A 22,714-nucleotide genomic window follows, 5' to 3' on the forward strand; every position below is an offset into this window, starting at 1 on the left:
ATGAAAAAATGGAAATTTGGCAAAAAATTAGAAAATTTTGCAATTTTCAAACTTAATTTTTGTGCCCTTAAAATCAGAGAGATATGTCACAAAATAGTTAATAAATAACATTTCCCACATTTGAAAACAAGAGGAAAAAATGAGTCAGATCTACTAAAAAAATATAATACCGTATATACCAGTGTATAAGCTGACCCCCCTAATTTTGTCACAAAAAACTGGGAAAACTTACTGACTCATGTATAAGCCTAGGCTGCACAGTGTGTTGTGGCCACAGATAATGAGGACATGAAAATGATGAAATGGTAAGACAGGATGTTGAGAAGGCCGAACTTTTAAATTCATATTTTGCACCTGTTTTCTCTCAGAAAGGAAGTGTAACATCAACTGTTCTTCACTGTCCTATTAAGGGAATAGAAGAATCCAGGATATCTACAGTATAAGCAGAAAGAGTGAGGAAACACTTAGCTAACCTAAATGAATTCAAGTCTCCAGGTCCAGATCAATTACACCCCAGAGTACTGAAAGAGATAGCAGAATAAATTTTTGAACCCCTCTCCATAATCTTTGAAAATTCTTGGAGAATGTTGTTCCTATCTTCAAAAAGGGGAAGAAGGTGGACCCAGGCAACTATAAGCCGGTGAGTCTGACTTCTATACCATGAAAGATCTTTGAACAAATTATTAAACATGTATGAAAGTATCTGGATAAGAATGAAGTGATTAAAACAGAGTCAGCATGGGTTTGTAACTAATAAGTCATATCAAACTAACTTTATTTCCTTCTATGACAGAATCACAGATTGGGTGGATCAGGGAAATGCTGTAGATATACTATATCTTGACTTCAGCAAAGCATTTGACAAAGTATCTCACACAATCCCTATTGGAAAAATGGCTAAGTATGGAATGGACAAGGCAACTGCTAGGTGGATTCATAACTGGCTTAGTGATCGGACCCAAAGAGTGGTCGTAAATGGCTGCACATCCAGTTGGAAGAATGTCTAAAATGGGGTACCACAGGGCTCTGTCCTGGGCCCTGTATTGTTCAACATCTTTATCAATGATTTAGATGAAGGAATTGAGGGTAAACTGATTAAATTTGCTGATGACACAAAGCTTGGAGGGATAGCTAATACTAGAGAAGAGAGAGAGAGGATTCAAAAAGATATAAAAAACTGGAGCAGTGGGCAGCAACTAACAGAATGGTTTTTAACAGGGAAAAATGCAAAGTACTACATCTGGGCAATAAAAATGAAAAAAGCATATACAGAATGTGAGGAATAGGGCTAAGCAACAGCACATGTGAAAAAGACTTGGGTATACTAATAGATCACAGACTGAATATGAGTCAACAGTGTGATGCAGCAGCAAAAAAAGGCAAATGCAATTCTAAGATGTATTAACAGAAGCATACAGTCTAGATCACGTGAAGTCATTATTGCACTCTACTCCTCTTTGGTCAGACCTCAACTGGAATACAGTGTCCAGTTTTGGGCGCCACATTTTGAAAAAGACAACAAACTGGAGCAAGTTCACAAAAACGCGACCAGAATGGTGACCCGTCTGCAAACCCTGTCTTATGAGGAAAGGTTGCAGGATTTGGGAATGTTTAGCTTGCAGAAGAGAAGACCGAGAGGAGACTTAATAGCTGTCTACAAATATCTCAAGGGCTGTCACATTGTAGAAGGATCATCTTTATTCTCATTTGCACAAGGAAAGACTAGAAGGAATGGGATGAGACACAGATTAGATATTAGAAAAAAAACTTTTTGACAGTTAGGGTGATCAATGAGTGGAACAGGCTGCCACGAGAGGTGGCGAGTTCTCCTTCAATAGAAATCTTCAAACAGAGGCTGGACAGACATCTGTCTGGGATGATTTAGCGAATCCTGCTTTGAGCAGGAGGTTGGACCAGATGGCCCAGGAGGTCCCTTCCAACTCTATGATTCTATGACAGTGAGTGGCCCCATCATGTTGCTGCTGCCTCTGTTACAAACAAAAAAAAAAAAACACAAAAAAAAAAAAAAAAAAAAAAAAAAACACTGTATACTCACCTCCTGCTGCCCGCTGCTCATCAGCGTTGCCGGCTCTGGAACGGGGACAGGTGAATATGGCTCCCCCCGTTCATACTCACCGCCTCCTGGCGCTCATCTCTGCAGCGCAGCCCCTGCTTTTTCCATGTTCTCCGCGCCGCTGCTCTTCCTGCTTCAGTGGTCACGTGGTACCGCTCATTAAAGTCACAAATATGCACATATTCTTGAGTTTAATGAGCAGTACCACGTGACCGCTGAAGCAGGAAGAGCAGGGGCGCCGAGAACATGGAACAAGCAGGGGGGCTGCAGAGAAGAGTCAGGAGAGGGCGAGTATGGATTTCTAGCACCCCAGATCCCCTCCCCCGCCGACCCCTCCTGGTATATGACTCGTGTATAAGCCGAGAGGGACTTTCAGTCCAAAAAAAAAAAAAAACGGGCTGAAAATCTCGGCTTATACACGAGTATATACGGTAATTTATTAATAAATATTAGGCAAGCGTAGGTGCTCTCTGTCCTATTTATGGCATGTTTAACTGGATTCTTGGGAGTGAGGTTCACTGCTGTGGCGAGCAACTACATGCTTGGTTTACACTTTTTTTTTTTTTTTTTCTTTTTTCCTGCCCCAGTTCTGTTACCTCTCTCCTTTTGTCCAGGATTAGATGCATCAGACTTCAACTAATAAATCAGTGAACTAGTCCAAATCTTTAACATGTGAGCGTTGTGGTTACCATATACCATCCAGCCTTTTGCTCTGGGTAGTTGTCGCTGCTTTGTCCACATCAAATAATCACTTTATATCATTGTTTTATACCTGTCGGTTTCTATTTGTGCCTAATATTAATTAATAAAAAGTATTATATTTTTAGTAGATCTGACTCATTTTTTCCTCCTGTTTTCAAATGATTTATTAGGAGTTTTTGTCTACCCTTTATTTCTTGGGGTCCTGACAATCTATTTGTTTTGTACAAAATGATTTATATGACACGTGATCAGGGCATTTCTCTTATAACATTTCCCACAAGTCTACTTTACATCAGCACAATTTTGGAAACATTTTAAGTTAGGATGCTATAAGGGTTAAAAGTTGACCAGCGATTTCTCATTTTTCCAACAAAATTTACAAAACCATTTTTTTAGGGACCACCTCACATTTGCAGAGTGTTTGAAGGGGGGGTTTAATATAACTGAAAATACCCAAAAGAGACACCATTCTAAAAACTGCACCCCTCAGGCTATGTGCACACGCAGTTTTAGGTGCTGCGGATTTGGGAAAATCCACAGGTCAAAAGACCTGCGGTTTACCTGCGGATTAGCCTGCGGTTTAACACCTCTACAATGGAGAAGGTGTGAAACTGCTGCAGATTCCGCACAAAGAATTGACATGCTGTGGATCTGAACCTGCAGCAAATGCGCACGGAAAAGTCCACAGCACGTGCACAGCGTTTTTCAGTTTACCATTGAAAACAATGGAACTGTACAACACACCTAAATCTGCTGCGGACCCGCAGAGCCTGAAACGCTGCGGATCCGCAGCAGAATCCACAATGTGTGCACATGGCCTCAAAGTACTCAAAACCACATTCAAGAAGTTTATTAACCCTTTAGGTGCTTCACGAGAACTAAAGCAATGTGGAAGGAAAAAAAAAAAAAAAATTGAACATTTTAACTGTTTTCCACAAAAAAAATTTACTTTGGAACCAAACTTTTATTTTCCCAAGGGTATCAGAGAAAATAAACCAAAAAATTTGCTGTGCAATTTCTCCTGAGTATGCAGATACCCCATATGTGGGGTAAAGCCACTGTTTGAGTGCATTGCAGGGCTCAGAAGGGAGAGATCACCATTTGATTTGACCTTTTGAACACAAAATTGGTTGGAATCAATGGCGGGCGCCATATTGCGTTGGGTGACTCCCTGATGTACCTAAACAGTGGAAACCCCCCCGATTTTAACTTCATTCCTAACACAGCCCTAACCCCAATACACCCCTAACCCAACCCTACTATAACCCCAACCATAGCCCTAACGGGAAAAAAAAAATTCTTTATATTTTTATTTTATTATTTTTACCTAACTAAGGCTGGTTTCACATTTGCGTTAAAACACTGCGCCCTGCGTCGTTAAGCCCCGCCCCGAGCCGGCTCCCTGCCCGCCCCATCCGGGATCACCGCCTACTTTCGCATTTGCACGCATGCGATCGGCGCACCCATCTTTAGCACAGGGTGCGCAGATCATGCGCTGCCAGTGTGAAAGTAGCGTGCTGCGCACTTTTGACGGTGCGCGCCGAAATGCAACATGCTGCATTTCAGCGCGCACGGCGCACCGTCAAAAGTGCGCAGCACGCTACTTTCACACTGGCAGCGCATGATCTGCGCACCCTATGCTAAAGATGGGGTGCGCCGATCGCATGCGTGCAAATGCGAAAGTAGGCGGTGATCCCGGATGGGGCGGGCAGGGAGCCGGCTCGGGGCGGGGCTTAACGACACAGGGCGCAGCGTTGTTTTAACGCAAATGTGAAACCAGCCTAAGGGGGTACTTAACCAATAGGAGAAATCTATTGTTGCTGTCTGATATCGGCAGGTGCACTGCCCATGTGCCCGCCATTTTTCTCCCGGAAAACGACGCAGAGGGCCAGGGGACAGTTTCTTTCTCCTCTGATGTGCAAGATCATATCAGAGGAGAGAGAAATAAATGGGAAATTGGGACTTATTTTTGTGTTCGGTGTTATTCTGCGAATAACGGTGATCGCAACACTGGTGTCGGTAAAAACTGACCCTGTAGTCGAGACCCTGAAGATTCTCTGACACTGGGGGCGCTATAACCTCGTTTCTCAGCGTCGTTAAAAAGCGTCACTAAGGAATGTGTACCAACAACTGCCACCGTTAAAAGGCGTATTGGCGGTCGTTAAGGGTTAAATAATGCCCCTTTTTCATGGGGGGGGGGGGGGGGAGAAGGGTTTGTGAGGTGGGTGCAACATGACAAAAAAAAAAAAAAAAAGAAAACAAACCCACAGCAGCTCCATTGACCGAAAATTAAACTTTTACAGGTCTTGGAAAATGGAGACACAACCTGTTCTTGTTTTTTTTTTCTTCATCTTCGAGCTTCTCATTTTTTTTTCCCCACCACTAAAGTAATAAAAAGAACTGGACATATTTCATGCTAATGAGCAGAATCAAATTATGAGGTCAATTTTACCACAATGTGCACCCTAAAAAATTCTCAAAAAAAAAAAAAAAAAAAAAGTTAGAATTGCATTTTTTTTCCACAATGTCTCCCCATTTGGAATTTTTTTTTACCCATTTTTCAGTATACTATGTGGAAAAATTACTGGTGTCATTAAAAATTACAACTCGTCCTGCAATAAACAATCCCTCATATGTGTATGTGGACAGAAAAACAATAAAAAATAATCGCTTTGGGAAGAAGGGGAGGAAAAAACATAAACACGGAAATTGGCCATTGTGTGAAGGGGCTAAATATAAAAGGCACAGTATCCAAAGTAAGAGAACATACTCACAGTGTCTTCGGAAATGGATTGTCTGCAGAGATCTTAAGACAAAAAACAAAGGGTAAAGGATAAATTATGTTGTCACATTGCAAAAAAAAAAAAATATTTGTTGTTATCTTCATAATATGAATTTTCCATGTTTTTAATACTACCTATTCGTATATTTACTGAAGGCTGTGCGTAGAAAACGTCCAAATACTTTGGATTTTTTTTTTTTTTTTTTTTTTTTAATACCATACGCTGTAAAGGCTCATTCACACATCAGTATTTTGCATCAGTGTTTGTATGCCAAAGCCAGGAATGGAACTTACCGAGAAAAAAAATATAATTGAAAGACTGACTCCTGTTCCTTATTTTGGAGACACTCCTGGTTTTGGCATACTAATAATGATGAAATACTGATCAAAAATACTGATGTGTGAAAGAGGCCCAAATCTAATTAAATAAGCTTTTACTTACCCACCTCAGGTTTAGAGCTGTTTCTCTGCCATGGTCCCTATTATTTATATAGCGCCATTAATTCCATGGTGCTGTACATGAGAAGGGGTTACATACAGAGTTATAGATATCGCTCACAGTAAACAAGTTTACAATGACTGACTGGTACACAGGGGAGGGGACCCTGTCCTTGCGGACTTACATTCTACGGTTTTCTAAACAGTTTGCAGCTTTGGCCTAACTACTACAGAGCATATGACCACTGCAGTCAATCACAGGGTTCAGCGGTTTCATGACCGCTATGACAATTGCTGAGCCAATGACCGGCTGCAGCGGTCACAAGCGCTGTTAGTCATGACACCACCACCACCGCAGCCTATAAACAAAGGCCCAGGGGCAGCAGCATAGAGGCAGCTCTGGTTCTGGGCTAGGTAAGTAAAGTTTATTTATTTTTTTTTTATAGTGGAAAATCCTATGGTATAATAAAAAAATGCTCGAAAATCCCTTTATTCTAATTGGTGCAAAATTACAAGATGAACCCTCCTATGAACGCCATACTGTTCATACAGAAAATAAAAGGCATTTTATCTTGATCAAAGCCATCAAGGCACAAGGGTCAGCTAAAACAATATGAGTGGCAACACCATGATCAGTCCAATTAGTCAGAAGAGCAGTGAGCTTACTTTCAGCCTCTCGCAGCTTTTCCATTGCGTCCCCAAACCTCCCCTGTCCAATTAGGCTACAGGCAGCATTGTAGCACAGCTCATACGTGGTCTCCTGCAAGCCAAGGTCATCCTAGAAAACAAGAAGCCAGGAAAGAACATGGCTGGATGTACCAGCTAGCTTACCATGTAATGACTAGAGTTGAGCGATACCGTCCGATACTTCAAAGTATCGGATCGGAATGGATCGGCCGATCTTTAAAAAAAGTATCGGTATCGCCGATTCCGATACCGGAAGTCCCATTCAAGTCTATGGGACTTCCGGTATCGGAATAAGAAAAACCCTGTTTTTGCCTTGTACAGCCTCTCTGGGGTCTGTACGGGCCTTTCGGGGGGCTGTGCCGGCCTGCCAGGGGGTCTGTGCAGGCTCCGGTGGTCTGTGCAGGCTCCGGTGGTCTGTGCCGGCCTGCCGGGGGGCTGTGCAGGCTCCGGGGGGCTGTGCCGGCCTGCCGGGGGGCTGTGCAGGCATCGTCCGATGGGACTACAAGTCCCATCGGGCGATGCCTGCTACCATGACAGTGATTGACACATTAGCCAATGATGGGACAGTAGTAGTCCCATCATCCGGCTAATGTGTTAAATGTTAAAAAAAAAAAAAAAAAAAAAAAAAAAAACATACTACATACATAATACATGCATGCTACATGCATGCTACATGCTACATACATACTGCATGCTACATGCATGCTACATGCATGCTACATGCATTCATACACATACAGTACATATAACATAGAGTAACATACTTACCAATACTTGTCACATTGTTCCCCGAAGCCATTGTCTTTTCCGGAATAAATATTAACATAACAAACCACAAAAATACTCACCCACGATCCGAAGCAGTCCACGAGTGTGTCCCACGACGATCTTGGGTAGAGAACGGCAGCATCAGCTGATGCTGCCGTTCTCTACGGGCTGCAGGAATCCAATGACGGAAGGTAGGTATCCTTCCGCACTGTATTCCTCCGCCACTTAAAAAAAAAAAAAAGTCCCTAGTCTCACTTTATGCCATTGCTGTGTGGGAAATTCCAACACAGCAATGGCATAAAGTGAGACTAGGGACTTTTTTTTTTTTTTTAAGTGGCAGAGGAATACAGTGCGGAAGGATACCTACCTTCCGTCATTGGATTCCTGCAGCCCGTAGAGAACGGCAGCATCAGCTGATGCTGCCGTTCTCTACCCAAGATCGTCGTGGGACACACTCGTGGACTGCTTCGGATCGTGGGTGAGTATTTGTGGTTTGTTATGTTAATATTTATTCCGGAAAAGACAATGGCTTCGGGGAACAATGTGACAAGTATTGGTAAGTATGTTACTCTATGTTATATGTACTGTATTGTATGAATGTATTTATGTAGCATGCATGTAGCATGCATGTAGCATGTATGTAGCATGCATGTAGTATTTTTTTTTTTTTTTTTTTTAAACATTTAACACATTAGCCGGATGATGGGACTACTACTGTCCCATCATTGGCTAATGTGTCAATCACTGTCATGGTAGCAGGCATCGCCAGATGGGACTTGTAGTCCCATCGGACGATGCTTGCACAGACCCCCGGACATCAGCACAGCCCCCCGGCAGGCCGGCACAGCCCCCCGGCAGGCCGGTACAGACCCCCACAGGGTGCACAGACCACCGGCAGGCCGGCACAGCCCCCCACAGGGTGCACAGACCACCGGCAGGCCGGTACAGACCCCCACAGGGTGCACAGACCACCGGCAGGCCGGCACAGCCCCCCGGCAGGCCGGTACAGACCCCCGGCAGGCCCGAAATGACGGCGCATCATGATGCGCACACACCGCGCATCATGATGACGTCAGGCTGTCAATCAACTTTGAACTTCCGATTCCGATGCCGAATTCCGATATTGAAAAAATATCGGAAGTCGGTATCGGAATTCCGATACAGCAAGTATCGGCCGATACCCGATACTTGCGGTGTCGGAATGCTCAACACTAGTAATGACAGATTTGTCAGGGACACCACAACAATGACAGAAGACACTTACAGGCTTGGTCTTCGACCACAAATTCATAGCAGCCACCACCGCAGACAGATTTGTTTGTCTTTCCTCATCATAATCATCTTGAGAATTTCTTATGAGATCACGATAGACCGATAAGCATTCTTCATATCGTTCCAGCCTATAAAGCTAATTTAAAAGAAAAAAAAAAAAAAAAATGCTGTGCCATGCAGCGATTGGCTTCCCCTTCATGAAGCTCCATTTTTACAGTTTTGTCCGGTACTCTGTGTCATGTGCTTGCAACCTAAATAAGAATCACATTGAGGCTGTGTGCCCACGTTGCGTTTTTTTAAGCGTATCCGCGGCGCTTTTGGACCCGCGTTTCTGCTGCGGAAACGCTTAAGAAAAGCATCCAATGTAATCATAATGGAATCCGCACATGTTGTGCTAATGATGCGGTTTTTTACGCTGCAGAAAAAAAAAAAATGCAGCATGTTCATTAATTTTGCATTTACGCATACATTCAATTGTATTGCAAAAACGCATAGGAAAACGCTAAGGCTATGTGCCCACGTAGCGACTTTGAAGCAGAATAAACCTGAGCAAAATCGCACACCCTGCTCCCGGGAAAACGCATGCGTTTTTTACGCGCTTTTGTAAGCGTTTGTCAAGCGTTTTTCTAAGCGTTTTTGCCCATATAATTGATCGTATGTGGAATCGTGTGCGATTCCGCAAAATTAATGAACATGCTGCGTTTTTAACCGCTAAGCGTTTCTGCAGCGGTTAAAAACGCACCATTGGCACAACATGTATGCTTTTCATTAAAAATCAATTGAATGCTTTTCTTAAGCATTTCTGCAGCAGAATCGCTTGTCTAAAAGCGCTGCAGAAACGCTTAAAAACGCTACGTGGGCACACAGCCTTAACAAAAGCGTCAAAAACGCTTCATAAAACGCATGCCTTTTCCCAGGAAGAGGGTGTGTGTTTCCACTCAGGAATATTCTGCATGAAAAACGCTACGTGGGCACATAGCCTGAAGTAATGAGTATATCATTATATGTATGATAGTGGGTCTTGGTGGCTCCGGCATTTCCTAGGTGGCCCAGATGACAGAACGACTTACCACTTGTCCATGAAGTTCACTTAGTTTTTCTGTTTTTTCAGGTGCATTTTCTATTGTCTTCAATGCGCTCTCAATTTTATTCAGCCTGTATTCACAGTATGCCTTTTCAAAAGCAATGATGTCACTATAGGAAAACAGGAGGAGAAAAGAAATCTTAAATAGGAAACACAATACCTAATCTTGCAGCTTTTCCCCCCCAATACGCTAAATTGCAGCTTATGTGAATGAGGGTAGGTACACAGTGTCAGTAAAGGCTGCCGGTTGGACGCTGTGTACGTGTAGCATTCAGATGTTACAGCATAGTGAATGGGATTTCAAGAAACCCCACGCCTGCTATGTGTGCACAGACGCCCGGTGCTCACTCGCAGAGATGGGCATACGGCGTGTCTGCCAGACCGCAGAGTGTCTCCGCAAGATAAAGTCACCCGTACAATGTATTGGGTGGCAGTGGTTCCACACGGCTCAATGAACACATGCAGAATTACGTGCGTTCAATAGCCAGCAGCGCTTTGGACGCGACAGACATGTGTTGCGTCCAAAGCGCTGCTAATTACTGACTGTGTGCACCTTCACTTAGAGCAGAGGTCCCCAACCTTTCTGACCTTGAGAGCCACATCCAGCTATGAAAGTGTCGGGAGCCACAACCAGCTCCTTCCCCACTCACAGTAGTGACACCCAGAGCCCCCATTACTGGTATAATGACAACCAAAGCTTTTCTGCTGAAATCACACCAAGGCAGTACGCCAAGCTCCATGGTTTCCTATCTCTCCCCCATTCCGATTTCTTCTGTACAGGGCTATACACAAGTCACCATTTAGAGATCTGCTCTTAATAATTATTTATACCTGGTGCTACTGCACCAAGCTGGCAGGCAGCCGCGAGCCACATATCACGGGCCCGCGAGCCACATGTGGTTCCCGAGCTACAGGTTGGGGACCTCTGACTTAGAGAGTCAAATAAGCAGCTCCTCTAGGGCAACAGACTATGCACAGGGAAGGTGAACACTCAGCACATATCTACTGTTTAACCTGTGGACATGCCATAAATTTGCAAGAAAGTAATCTTTTAACCCCTTCCCACATTAGGATGTGAATAAATCTATGGACTAATTTGATAGCAGTTATGCAACTGTGCCCCACTTATGAAATATCTGCAAGTTTTAGGCTTTCCTGACTAATGGAAATCCTAAGTCACATGTGACTTACATCCAAATCGAACCATAAATGGTTCCACAACACCAAGTTGCACGACTTGTACATGTTTTATTGTCTTGCATACAAAGTCACTACACAGCCCTACCCAAGCTGTAATAAACCTTTAAAGGGCATTTTCATGCAAACAAAAAAATTTCCTTGGGGACAAGATGATATATAATCAATTTGGTCACCTGTCAGCACCCACCTGGATCCAGCGCAGGCTGTTCCATGGTCTGCACACAGACAAGTGGCAAGGTCACAATTTCACCAGACCGTTGCGGACTTAGATTGAGTTTAGCGGTGAGGTGACCTTGAGCATGGTGTCATCATAAAACATCCCACAGTACTTTACTCAAGTTACCCAACTGCTGCAATCAATCGCAAGTCACAGCGATCTGGCGGCTGGTGAAATCACTGCTTCCTGTCTCTGCGCAGACCAAAGAAGCAGCCTGTGCTGGATGCAGGTAGGTGCCGGTAGGTGATTATTTTGCCTGGACCCAACAAATTTACTGCTTACCTTGTCAGCAATTTAGAGTTGTTGTTAATTAGAGTCAGGGCTTCCTTAAAGCTTCCGCTGTGAATGAGACAAACCGCTTTACAATGCAGAGCTTTCACATCATCCTTCGCCACCTGTAATACTAAAAACATAATGGATAATTGAGAAGTGTGAAACACGACCACTAATAACACCATATTAAACCAGACAGAGGGAAAGAGGAGGTAAAATAGCCTCCCGTTACTTTCCCTTATATTAGAGAGATACCTAATCATACATAGTCATGCTGTGAACAGAATTAGGCCTCATTAAGACGTCAGTAATTTATTTTTTGCAAGTTAAAAATAAAAAGAAGCTAGTTTCGTCAGTATTTCATTTTTTTTTTTTTTTTTTTTTTTTTTTTTAAAAAAACCTTAAAAATTCTCCTGCGTTACAATGTTAATCAGAGACAGCAAAATGATGAAATCCGTTGTCCATGATTTTCACGGACCCGTAGATTTATATGGGTCATTCTGATCCATGACTCAAACCAAAAAGGACGTAAATGCCAGCACTGTGGAGTTGGTATAAAATGGACTGATTCGGACTCCTAGAATATATGTGCTGTAAATGTTTTCATGGCTTGGGAAAGTTATGAAGTGTCCTATAAATGTCTGTTCTGTTCCTGATCTAATGATCTGGGCTTTTAGGTGAGATGAATCTGTGCTGCACTTTATGTACATGCTCTGTAGTGATCAGTGCTGTGGGGTCAGGAGTCAGGGAAATGTCCTATTCCTGATCTAATGATCTGGGCTTTTAGCTGAGATGAATGTGTGCTGCCCTTTATGTACATGCTCAGTAGTGACCAGTGCTGTGGAGATGTAGATGAGATGAATCTGTGCTGCACTTTATGTACATGCTCAGTAGTGACTGATGCTGTGGAGATGTAGATGAGATGAATCTGTGCTGCACTTTATGTACATGCTCAGTAGTGACCAGTGCTGTGGAGATGTAGATGAGATGAATCTGTGCTGCCCTTTATGTACATGCTCAGTAGTGACCAGTGCTGTGGAGATGTAGATGAGATGAATCTGTGCTGCACTTTATGTACATGCTCAGTAGTGACTGATGCTGTGGAGATGTAGATGAGATGAATCTGTGCTGCACTTTATGTACATGCTCAGTAGTGAGGCAGTGTTGTGGGGTCAGGAGTCAGGGAAATGTCCTATAAATGTCTATTCTGTTCCTGATCTGGGCTTTTAGGTGAGATGAATCTGTGCTGTACTTTATGTACATGCTCAGTAGTGACTGGTGCTGTGGGGTCATAGATGAGATGATTCTGTGCTGCACTTTATGTACATGCTCAGTAGTGACCAATGCTTCTGGGGTCAGGAGTCAGGGAAATGTCCTCTAAATGTCTGTTCTGTTCCTGATCTAAAGATCTGGGCTTTTAGGTGAGATGAATCTGTGCTGCACTTTATGAACATGCTCAGCAGTGAGGCAGGGCTGTGGAGTCGTAGATGAGATGAATCTGTGCTACACTTTATGTACATGCTCAGTAGTGACCAGTGCTGTGGGGTTGTAGGTGAGGTGAATCTGTGCTGCACTTTATGCACATGCTCAGTATTGACCAGGGCTGTGGAGTCGTAGCTGAGATGAATCTGTGCTGCCCTTTATGTACATGCTCAGTAGTGACCGATGCTGTGGGGTTGTAGGTGAGATGAATCGGTGCTGCACTTTATGTACATGCTCAGTAGTGAGGCAGTGCTGTGGAGTTGTAGGTGAGATGAATCTGTGCTGCACTTTATGTACATGCTCAGTAGTGAGGCAGTGCTGTGGGGTTGTAGATGAGATGAATCGGTGCTGCACTTTATGTACATGCTCAGTAGTGACCAGTGCTGTGGAGATGGAGTCTGGGAAATTGAGGGGTGAGACGTTTGCCTTACCGACTTCACAGCCCTGATAAACACACAGTCAGCAAAATAATAAGGAAACAGTTTAGGCTGTGTGCACACGCTGCGGATTAGGTGCGGATTCATCCGCGCGGATTTTATAAAATCCGCAGGTCAAAAGACCTGCGGTTTTACCTGCGGATTTGCCCTGCGGTTTTTCCATCTCCTCAATGGAGGAGATGGCAAACCGCAGGAGAATCCGCAGAAAGAATTGACATGTCAATTCTTTCTGCGGATTGAAAACCGCAGATAATCCGCGCGGAAAATTCCGCACTGTCTGCATTGCGGTTTTTGATTCCCATAGGGAATCATGGTACTGTACACCGCACCAAAAACTGCTGCGGGTCCGCAGCGGCCAAAACCGCTGCGGAACCGCGGCAAAATCCGCAGCGTGTGCACACAGCCTTAAGGTCCAGCTGTCATGAGAAACCTGACTTCATGGGAACTGAACATCAAAATGCAAAGGGAACACAATATGTAGCCAGCGAGGGCATATAGAACGATTATACAAAAACTGTCTGATCAGTTGGGTGTAATGGCTGCAGCTCCCATAGATCCTGATAATAGGGGTGCCCAACACCCCATTACTGCCACATCACTCTCCACTAGATGTTAAGCATCTGTAAGGCTGTGTGCACACGCTGCGGATTCTGCTGCGGACCTGCAGCGGATTTGGCCGCTGTGGGTCCGCAGCAGTTTCTGCTGCGGTGTACAGTACCATTATTCCCTATGGGAATAAAAAACCGCAGTGCAGACGGTGCGGATTTTTCTGCGCGGTTTTGAAACCGCAGAAAGAATTGACATGTCAATTCTTTCTGCGGATTCCGCTGCAGTTTGCCATCTCCTCCATTGTGGAGATGAAAACCCACAGGGCAAAACCGCAGGTCTTTTGACCTGCAGATTTACATGCGGATTTTACAAAATCCGCAGCGTGTGCACGTACCCTTAGTCAAATCCAGGAGAGGAACAATCAGAGGAAAAGTAAATAGAAACTTCTGGATTTATCACCCACTCCTGGTTTTGGCTTACAGCTACTGAGGGAAAGTGCTGACCAAATACTGAGTGTGAACGTGGCCTTAGCCATATGGAAGGAGCGGAGTGGCAGCACTCCCACAGCTAATAATGAAGGGCATGCCTGCACGGAGAGAAGGCTGTATAGCAGAAACGGAGCACAGGACAGCCCCTATTAGAAGGATTGGGAATGCCCCATGCAGTGAGCCCCCACTAACAGCCCACCATGGGGTAAGGCCTCTGGTGGTCTCCCCATTGTCACCTCTCCATGACATGCAGCCAGATCATGCAGTGGTGTCACCCCAATGAGCATTATGTTCCTATGGCAGCAGAAGGAGGTGAAAGCCCACCCATGACATGAGCAGACCAGCATCCTGCAAGGCAGAGGCCAGGACCCGCACTCACTTTTGTTCACCGACTTCAGAGCCCTGGTGAAGTCGCCATTCTGGCCGGCCTTGTTCACGTCGTTCCACAAGTTGGCTAAGGACGAGGAGCCGGCTGCACCCCCCGAGCTCGCCATCTTCAGCCTCTACACCCTACCGGCAGGCTCAGTATTCAACGATTAGCGCGGACACGTCACAGGAGTTGCTTGCAGCCCCGCCCACTCTGCATTTCTAGCCCCTCCTCTTCCTACCGTACTTCCGCTCCTGCCTCGTGCTCATTTCGCTGTTTGCAGTGTAGAGTGAGGACTTGTTGGGGTCTCTCTGCTGTAGGGCCGTGACCCGTCAATATACAGGGGTTTAGACAGGAAAATAAGGAGAAGGGTCTCGCACGTCCGTGGCAGCATGACGCAGTTTATGGCTGGAAACCTAAGGCTGCGTTTCGTTATGAGGCCCGCTCACCTCAGGCCTGAGAGACACGTGGCCAGACCCTGAGCATTGTGGCCCTCAAATTTCAGCTCATTTTGGTTGGAACATGGGATTTCAGCATGAAAGGAAATTTGGAGTTTTTCTTGTAGCTTCACTGCTTTTATGCACCTGCAACTATAAAAGGTTTGCATGGCCGCCTGGCCAAGCATTAATAGAGAAAATCATAGCCCATGTGGTGTGAGTGATGTATGAATGTCTCTGGTGACTGACTCATTATGAAACCCCCACCCTTGGTATGCATGTGTTGTGTAGCCTAGGCTGAGGTGTAGATAGGAGGCAGAGACTGGAATCGGTGTCCACCGGTGGCTTGTCTGTATGCCACGGTAGCCAGCGTCCATTAGTGGCGTCCGTAGGTGCGATGCTGCACGCTTAGTAGCTCTAAGGGACTCTGACCCCGTGTCCTTTGGGTATAGTTCTGTGACCGTTTACTGAGCTCATCCTTGCTGAGCTCTGTGAGCTTAAACAGGCTCAGGCATTTATGTTCTGTGGTAGTGTGGCTCTGTGAGGTAACTCCGCTCCTGTACACATTGGGTGATGTTACCCCACGTGTGTTCTTTTTATGCTGCCATATAGCGTCCGCCATTACCAAGCAGCAGTTTACCATCTCTGCACGGTGGACCCCGGGCTGCGAACGCACCTTATCTTTTATTACTTGGTGCATTCCGCCAGCCCTAACAAGTTGTTTCTTAGATAGTTTAGACAGCTAGTGTCCTATGTGGCTGTGAAATTGACATTCCAGCAGATTTTTTTGTGGGTCATTGGGGTCCAGAAAAACAGCAGTGCACATTTCATAGAAGGGTGTTGTGTACTGCTTCTGTTGTGCTCCATGCACGAGTAGACCTTTATCTTATCACTTGCTAAACTTGATACAGCAAGGCATATGTCACCTTTTAATTTAGTTGTGTGGTGACATTGTTCTTTGATTTGAGCTGTTCTGGAAAAAATATTTTTTTAGGCAGTTACTACCGTGATTCAGCCCACCATATCCCATGTTGTAATTTTGTGGTATTGAAATTAAGCTGTCTTCAGAGCTCATGCACATTAAAATAAATTTCTGTTGCTAAATGTGATGCTGCCCGCCATATCCCACATTATAATTTTGTGGCGGTTAAATTGTTCTGTGTAGAGCTGTTGCATAGTAAACAAAATGGGGTCAATTGCTAAATGCTGGTATGATTTTGATGGTGCGCCGACGTGCTCCGAACGCACCGTGTTGCATTTTTGTGCTCTCAGCGCACCATCAAAAGGGCGCATGTGTAGTCAAAATCATACCAGCGCACGGCCTGCGTACTCAATGCTAACAATAGGGTACGCAGGTCGCATGCAGCGTCATGCACCCATACGAGAAGCTGACCGAAGGGGGCACAGCAGGGGGAGGAGCTGCACGGCGGCCGTGCGCTGTGCCTCCTAACGTTACCGTGTTTCCCCGAAAGTAGGACCCCCCCGAAAGTAAGACCGGGTGGGGGTTACGGGGGGGGTCCTTCAATGTAAGGCCTCCCCCGAATGTAAGGCAGGGTTGGGGGCCGCTGTGAAATGTAAGGCCCTTACCTTTGGGCCGCCGCTGTCCCCCATTGGGTCCCCAGGCTCCAGAGGTGTCCTCAGGTGCAGCTGGGCGGGTCCAGCGCTCATGGGGTTAACTCGCCGTGTTAACCCCGCAATCCGCCCAGCTCAACAGCTCATTGGCCGCCCCTGTTCCCCACGTCACCGCCGGCCCCTGGCTCGAGCACTGATTGGTCCAGCAGCTCGGGCTGTAATTGGCCGCCCCAGCCCCACGTCACCGCTGTTTCCCTGCTGATTAGCACAGCGTTCCCTGCAGCACAGGCCTTCCGCACCCACAGCCGCACCGCAGAGGAAAACGTCCAGCATTTAAAAACCAAGTAGGGAAACATGTACTGTATGGGGCTGTGTGCAGTGGGATACGGCACTGTTATGGGGTGTGGGGCTGTGTGCAGTGGGATACGGCACTGTTATGGGGTGTGGGGCTTTGTGCAGTGGGATACGGCACTGCTATGGGGTATAACAGCATGTTAATTTATTGGTTAAAAAGAAATTGTCATTTTTTTTCGGCTAATGGTAAGACCTCCCCCGAAAGTAAGACAGGGTGGGACTTTTTGGGGTAAAATTAATGTAAGACAGGGTCTTACTTTCAGGGAAACACGGTAGTGTGAAACTAGCCTTAGTGTGGTCATACAGTATGGTAGATCTCACTTTGAAATTGGCGCATGTAGATGGTAAACTGCTACTTAGTAATGGCGGGATACAAAACGCACACCGGCGGGTTAACCACTGACCCGGTGTGCTCAGGAGCAAACTCTTACCTCACAGAGCTGCTCAAACAAACGCCGGAGCCAGTTGAACTCAGAGTTTGGCTGGGTGAGCGTTAATTAGAGGTCACAGAACTCTGTCCCAGAGGCACAGGGTAGAGTTCCTCTAGACCATCGGCGCTAGTGATGTGTCATTCGCGAACGATCCGACACAAAGAGCCGGCTCCCTGCTGTGAACGATGGGAGCCGGCAACCCAGTGAGAGCCACTAAAATCCCTGAATGGCTCTCACTGGGTGTAAAATCCCGGTGTTCGGCAGACGTAACTCCGCCCACCCCAACAAAACTCTGCCCACTCAGCATTGTAATTGGTTCCTAGAAAGTGGGCGGGGTTTATGCGGTAGGTGGGCGAAGTTTCTGACACCTGAACACGGATGCAACAGGGATCCATTTAGGATCCAAAAAGAGCTGGCTCTTTTTGGTGAGCAGAGCCATGAGAGCCAGATCACCAAAAAGAGCCGGACTGCCCATCACTAATCGGCGCAGCGGCTGCGGTGCCAGCAAAAGGAAAGAAATATAATCGCGCCAAGTGCACACTACCACTTTGGCAGACGCCACCCAGAGTTGGGAGGAAAGCATTAGGGTTGCGCAAGGTGCCGCACTGGCAGCTACTGCTACGTGGTGCGGTACAACAGTTCCCTGAGCAGAAGCACGATCGGACGCTAGCAAGTGCAGAGGACTGGGATGCACTGTGGCGTATAGCCTAGCCACTGACAGGCGCTGACTAACTACAACCCTAAACAGACACAACCAAGGGTAGGGGTTTCAAATGAGTCACCAGATGCAAGCATCCATCATCATACACACCATAAGCATTTGAGTAAATACTAGCGCATGGCCGAGCGGCCATGCGACTCTTTTATAGCGGCGTCCTTCCGGCACCTTCCCAGTGGACCAATCTGAGCAGGAATGGGACCTGTGCATGTGACCCCCGACCTCCAATGAGAGGTTGTCTCACGGGCATGCTCAGTAAGCAAAAGACAGGACTTAGTCCCAGGAGCGTCTGCTTGCTGCTGACTCAAGCATGGTGATATAGCAGAGCCAGAAGGAGCAGCCAGATGCCTAGCATCAGCCTGGGCAAGGTGCTGGGACTGATGTCTCCGCTGAGCAGGAATCTCTGTGGTTTGAGATTCCCCCTGTGCAGTGGGGGGAAATTTGACGCCTTAGGCCTCTTTCACACTTCAGTTTTTTACAATCAGTCACAATCCGCCAGGTTTTGAAAAAAACGGATCCTCAATTTTCTTTTGAGGATCCGTTTTTTTTCCCCATTGACTTCCATTGTTGGCGGATTGTGACGGATTGCCGTCCGTTGCATCCTTTTTTTTGCGGATCCGCCAAAAGTTGCTGTCCGTCACCATCCTCAAAGATTTCAAAACGGAGCTTGTAACGTTTTTTTCTCTGACGGATCCTCCAGACACTCATTTAACCCGAAATTCTTTCTGGGTGCCGGACAAAAAAAAAAATTCTCTCTCTCTCTCTCCTTTTCCAGGCTGCGATTCGTTTAAAATTCTTCATTTGTCGGATCCGTCAAAAAAAACGGACGGGTGGCATCCGTTGTCATCAGTACTAAAACGGATCCGCCATCCGTCCTTTTGGCGGATTTTGACATGCAAAAAACTGAAGTGTGAAAGAGGCCTAAGGGTGTTTGCACACGCTGCGGATCCTGCTGCGGATCCGCAGGACCAAAACCGCTGCGGTGAACAGTACCATTACAATCAATGAAAACTGCAGTGCAGACAGGATTTTTCTGCGGTTTCAAAGCCGCAGCATGTCAATTCTTTGTGCGGATTCCACTGCGGTTTGGCACCTGCTCCATGGCAGGTGTCAACCGCAGAAAAACTGCAGGTTTTTGACATCCGTGCTGAAAAATCCGCAAGACAATCCGCAACGTGTGCACGCACCCTTACAGATCTGACTTTGAAATTGCTTGGAGCATCTAGTCTATGTTATACAGGCCTCAGCCACAATCCCCCCCAACCGTTTCTTCTGCTACTAACCTCATACAGTAGATTAGATCTCACTTTGGAATTGTTTGGAATATATCGTCTATGTTTTACAGGCCCTCATCCGCATACAAATGAAAATTATTCCATTACTAACGTCATGCAGTAAGGTAGATCTCAGTTTGAGATTGTTTGTAGCATGTAGTTATTTTATACAGGCCTCATCCGCAAAAAAAGAATGTCTTTTGTTACTAACGTTCTATAGTAGAGTAGATCTCACTTTGAAATTGTTTGTAGAATCTAGTCTATGTTTATACAGGCCTCATCCATAACCCCCCCCCAACAGTTTCTTTTGTTACTAACCTCATACAGTAGGCTCTCCTCAGTGCAAGACATATGAAAGCCTGCATAGAGTTTGCTAAAAAAAACACATGAAGGACTCCCAGACAATGAGAAATAAGATTCTCTGGCCTGATGAGATGAAGATAGAATTATCACAAAATAAATTCTATGTGTGGAGAAAACCAGGCACTGATTATCACCTGCCCCATAAAATCCCAACAGTGAAACGTGACAGCATCATGCTATGGGGGTGTTTTTCAGCTGCAGGGACAGGACGACTGGTTGCAATTGAAGGAAACATGAATGTGGCCATGTACAGAGATATCCTGGATGAAAGCCTCTTTCAGAGTGCTCTGGACCTCAGACTTGGCCGAAGGTTAACCTTCCAATAAGACAATGACCCTAAGCACACAGCTAAAATAGCAAAGGAGTGACTTTAGAACAACTCTGTGACCTTTCTTGACTGGTCCAGCCAAAGCTCTGACCTAAACCCAATTGAGCATTTCTGGAGAGATCTGAAAATAGCTGTCCACCAATGTTCACCATCCAACCTGACGGAACTGGAGAGGATCTGCAAGGAATAATGGCAGAGGATCACCAAATCCAGGTGTGAAAAACTTGTTACATCATTCCCAAGAAGACTCATGTCTGTACTAGCTCAAAAGGGTGCTTCTACTCAATACTCTTAATACTAATCAAAGGGCCTGAATATGTAGCATTTCAGTTTTTCTTTTTTAATAAATTTGCAAAAATTTCTGAATTTCTGTTTTTCAGTCAACATTGGGTGCAGAGTGTACAATAACGAGAAATTTTTATTTTTACTTTTTTGAATTTACCAAATAGCTGCAGTGAAACAGAGTTAAAACATTTAAAGGGGTCTGAATACTTTCTGTACCCGTACATCTCAGTTTGAAATTGTTTGAAGCATCTAGTTTATGTTATACAGGCCTCATCCACACACAAAAAGTTTATTCTGTTACTAATGTCATAGATCTCACTTTGAAATTTTTGGGGGCATCTAGTCTTTTTAATACTGGGGAAAAAAGTATTGTCAGCCACCAATTGTGCAAGCTCTCCCACTTAAAAAGATGAGATAGACTTGTAATTGACATCATGGGTAGACCATATGTGTAGAGTCTAAAAGAGAAAACAAATCCAGAAAATCACCTTGTCTGATTTGGCAAGATTTATTTTGCAAATTATGATAAAAAATAAGTATTTGGTCTCCTAAAAACATGCAAGATTTCTGGCTCTCACAGACATGTAACGTCCTGTTTAGGAGGCTCCTCTGTCCTCCACTCATTACCTGTAGTAATTGCAACTGTTTGAACTTGTTATCAGTATAAAAGACACCTGTCTACAACCTTGAACAGAGACACTCCAAACTCCACTATGGTGAAGATCAAATAGGTGTTGAATGACACCAGAAACAAAATTGTAGCACTGCACCAGGCTGGGAAGACTGAATCTGCAATAGGCAAGCAGCTTGGTGTAATTACATCAACTGTGGGATCAATAATAAAAAAATGGAAAACATACAAGACCACTGATAATCTCCCTCGATCTGGGGCTCCACACAAGATCTCACCCCGTGAGGTAAAAATGATCACAAGAACAGTGAGCAAATATCCCAGAAACACACCGGGGGACCTTGTGAATGACCTGCATAGAGCTGGGACCAACGTAACAAAGGCTACCATCAGTAATTATAAAACTTGATTTCAGCTCACCCAGTTGCTCTATGCTCATCCACCTGGAGCTCAGACACCGGCCTCACCCTGGACTCACATCAAGGTTAATAGAAAAAATTGGAGTCCAGCTCAACAGGACCACCAACAGTGTGTGCAAACATACCACCAACAGTGTGTGCCAACCTTGTGAAAACTAAAACATTTGACCTCTGTCATTGCTAACAAAGAATATATAACAAAATATTGAGATGAACTTTTGTTAATGACCAAACACTTATTTTCCACCACAATTTGCAAAATAAATCTTGCCAAATCAGACAAAGTGATTTTCTGGATTTGTTTTCTCATTTTGACGCTCATAGTTGTAGTTTACCTATGATATAAGTTACAGGCGCCTCATCTTTTTAAGTGGGACAACTTCAACTTCTAGTTGAAGGGTGGTTACACCATTTGTAGCCCACTCCACAGGAAAGAAAACCAACTCAACTCCACGGTGACCCTGTTTTCTGTGCTTGTCTATGCATCTTGCTACCTTATTCTATAATGATTTTATATTAATACTTTAATACAATTTTTACATTTTTACACTATGTTTATCTGATACTCCTTATTCTCCTATATTTAAATTTTTTTTATACAGATATCACATTGAAATTGTTTTGAGCATCTAGTCTATGTTATACAGACCTCATCCACAGCCAATAAGAAGTTTCTTCTGTTACTATTGTCATACAGTAGAGTTGATCTCAGTTTGAAATTGTTTGGAACATCTAGTGTCACGGGGTTACCGCAAGAGACAGAAGTCAGAAGACCGCAGCATGTGATTTGTCCTACTTCTGCCCTGAAAAGAAGCACTTTACCTTTATAAATGGTGTTTATTTTGGTAGTACAGGGGTTAATTGCCATATTGGAAGCGCTGAGCGTCTCAGCTTGGTTAGCCATTCCTATACCCTATATAATCTGGGCCTTGATTCAAACACATTGACAAAGCTAGCTTATGCTGCATGGTTGGAGGAGAGGTGTTTTGGTGCTTATTATGAGAAGAAATTGATTGTTGCGTAGGTTTGTAAATGTGATAATTCCCTTCCCTCCTATTTTGTTTTTCCCCATCCTTGACTCC

At 44.9% G+C, this 22,714-nt stretch overlaps 1 protein-coding gene across 3 annotated transcripts in view; it reads right to left on the reverse strand.

The window, feature by feature from the left end:
* The window catches only part of SRP72 (signal recognition particle 72), a 258,727-nt gene that overhangs the window by 40,659 nt on the left and 195,354 nt on the right, over positions 1-22,714 (reverse strand). Inside the window, exons 1-6 of one of the 3 annotated variants that reach the window (XM_073551351.1) lie at positions 14,833-15,021; positions 11,507-11,627; positions 9,794-9,917; positions 8,716-8,859; positions 6,663-6,774; positions 5,551-5,582 (exon numbers count right to left, since the gene is read on the reverse strand). In XM_073551351.1, the coding sequence (XP_073407452.1) occupies positions 5,551-5,582; positions 6,663-6,774; positions 8,716-8,859; positions 9,794-9,917; positions 11,507-11,627; positions 14,833-14,947 (648 nt within the window). In that variant the 5' untranslated portion in view covers positions 14,948-15,021. Of the gene's footprint in view, positions 1-5,550; positions 5,583-6,662; positions 6,775-8,715; positions 8,860-9,793; positions 9,918-11,506; positions 11,628-14,832; positions 15,022-22,714 lie in introns of those variants that run through there. The other 2 variants (XM_073551352.1, XM_073551353.1) reach the window with 2 other exon arrangements.

The sequence above is a fragment of the Dendrobates tinctorius genome, unplaced genomic scaffold (genome assembly GCF_039654945.1).
Source record: "Dendrobates tinctorius isolate UK_male_01 unplaced genomic scaffold, ASM3965494v1 ptg000175l, whole genome shotgun sequence".
Classification (NCBI taxonomy): Eukaryota; Metazoa; Chordata; class Amphibia; order Anura; family Dendrobatidae; genus Dendrobates; species Dendrobates tinctorius.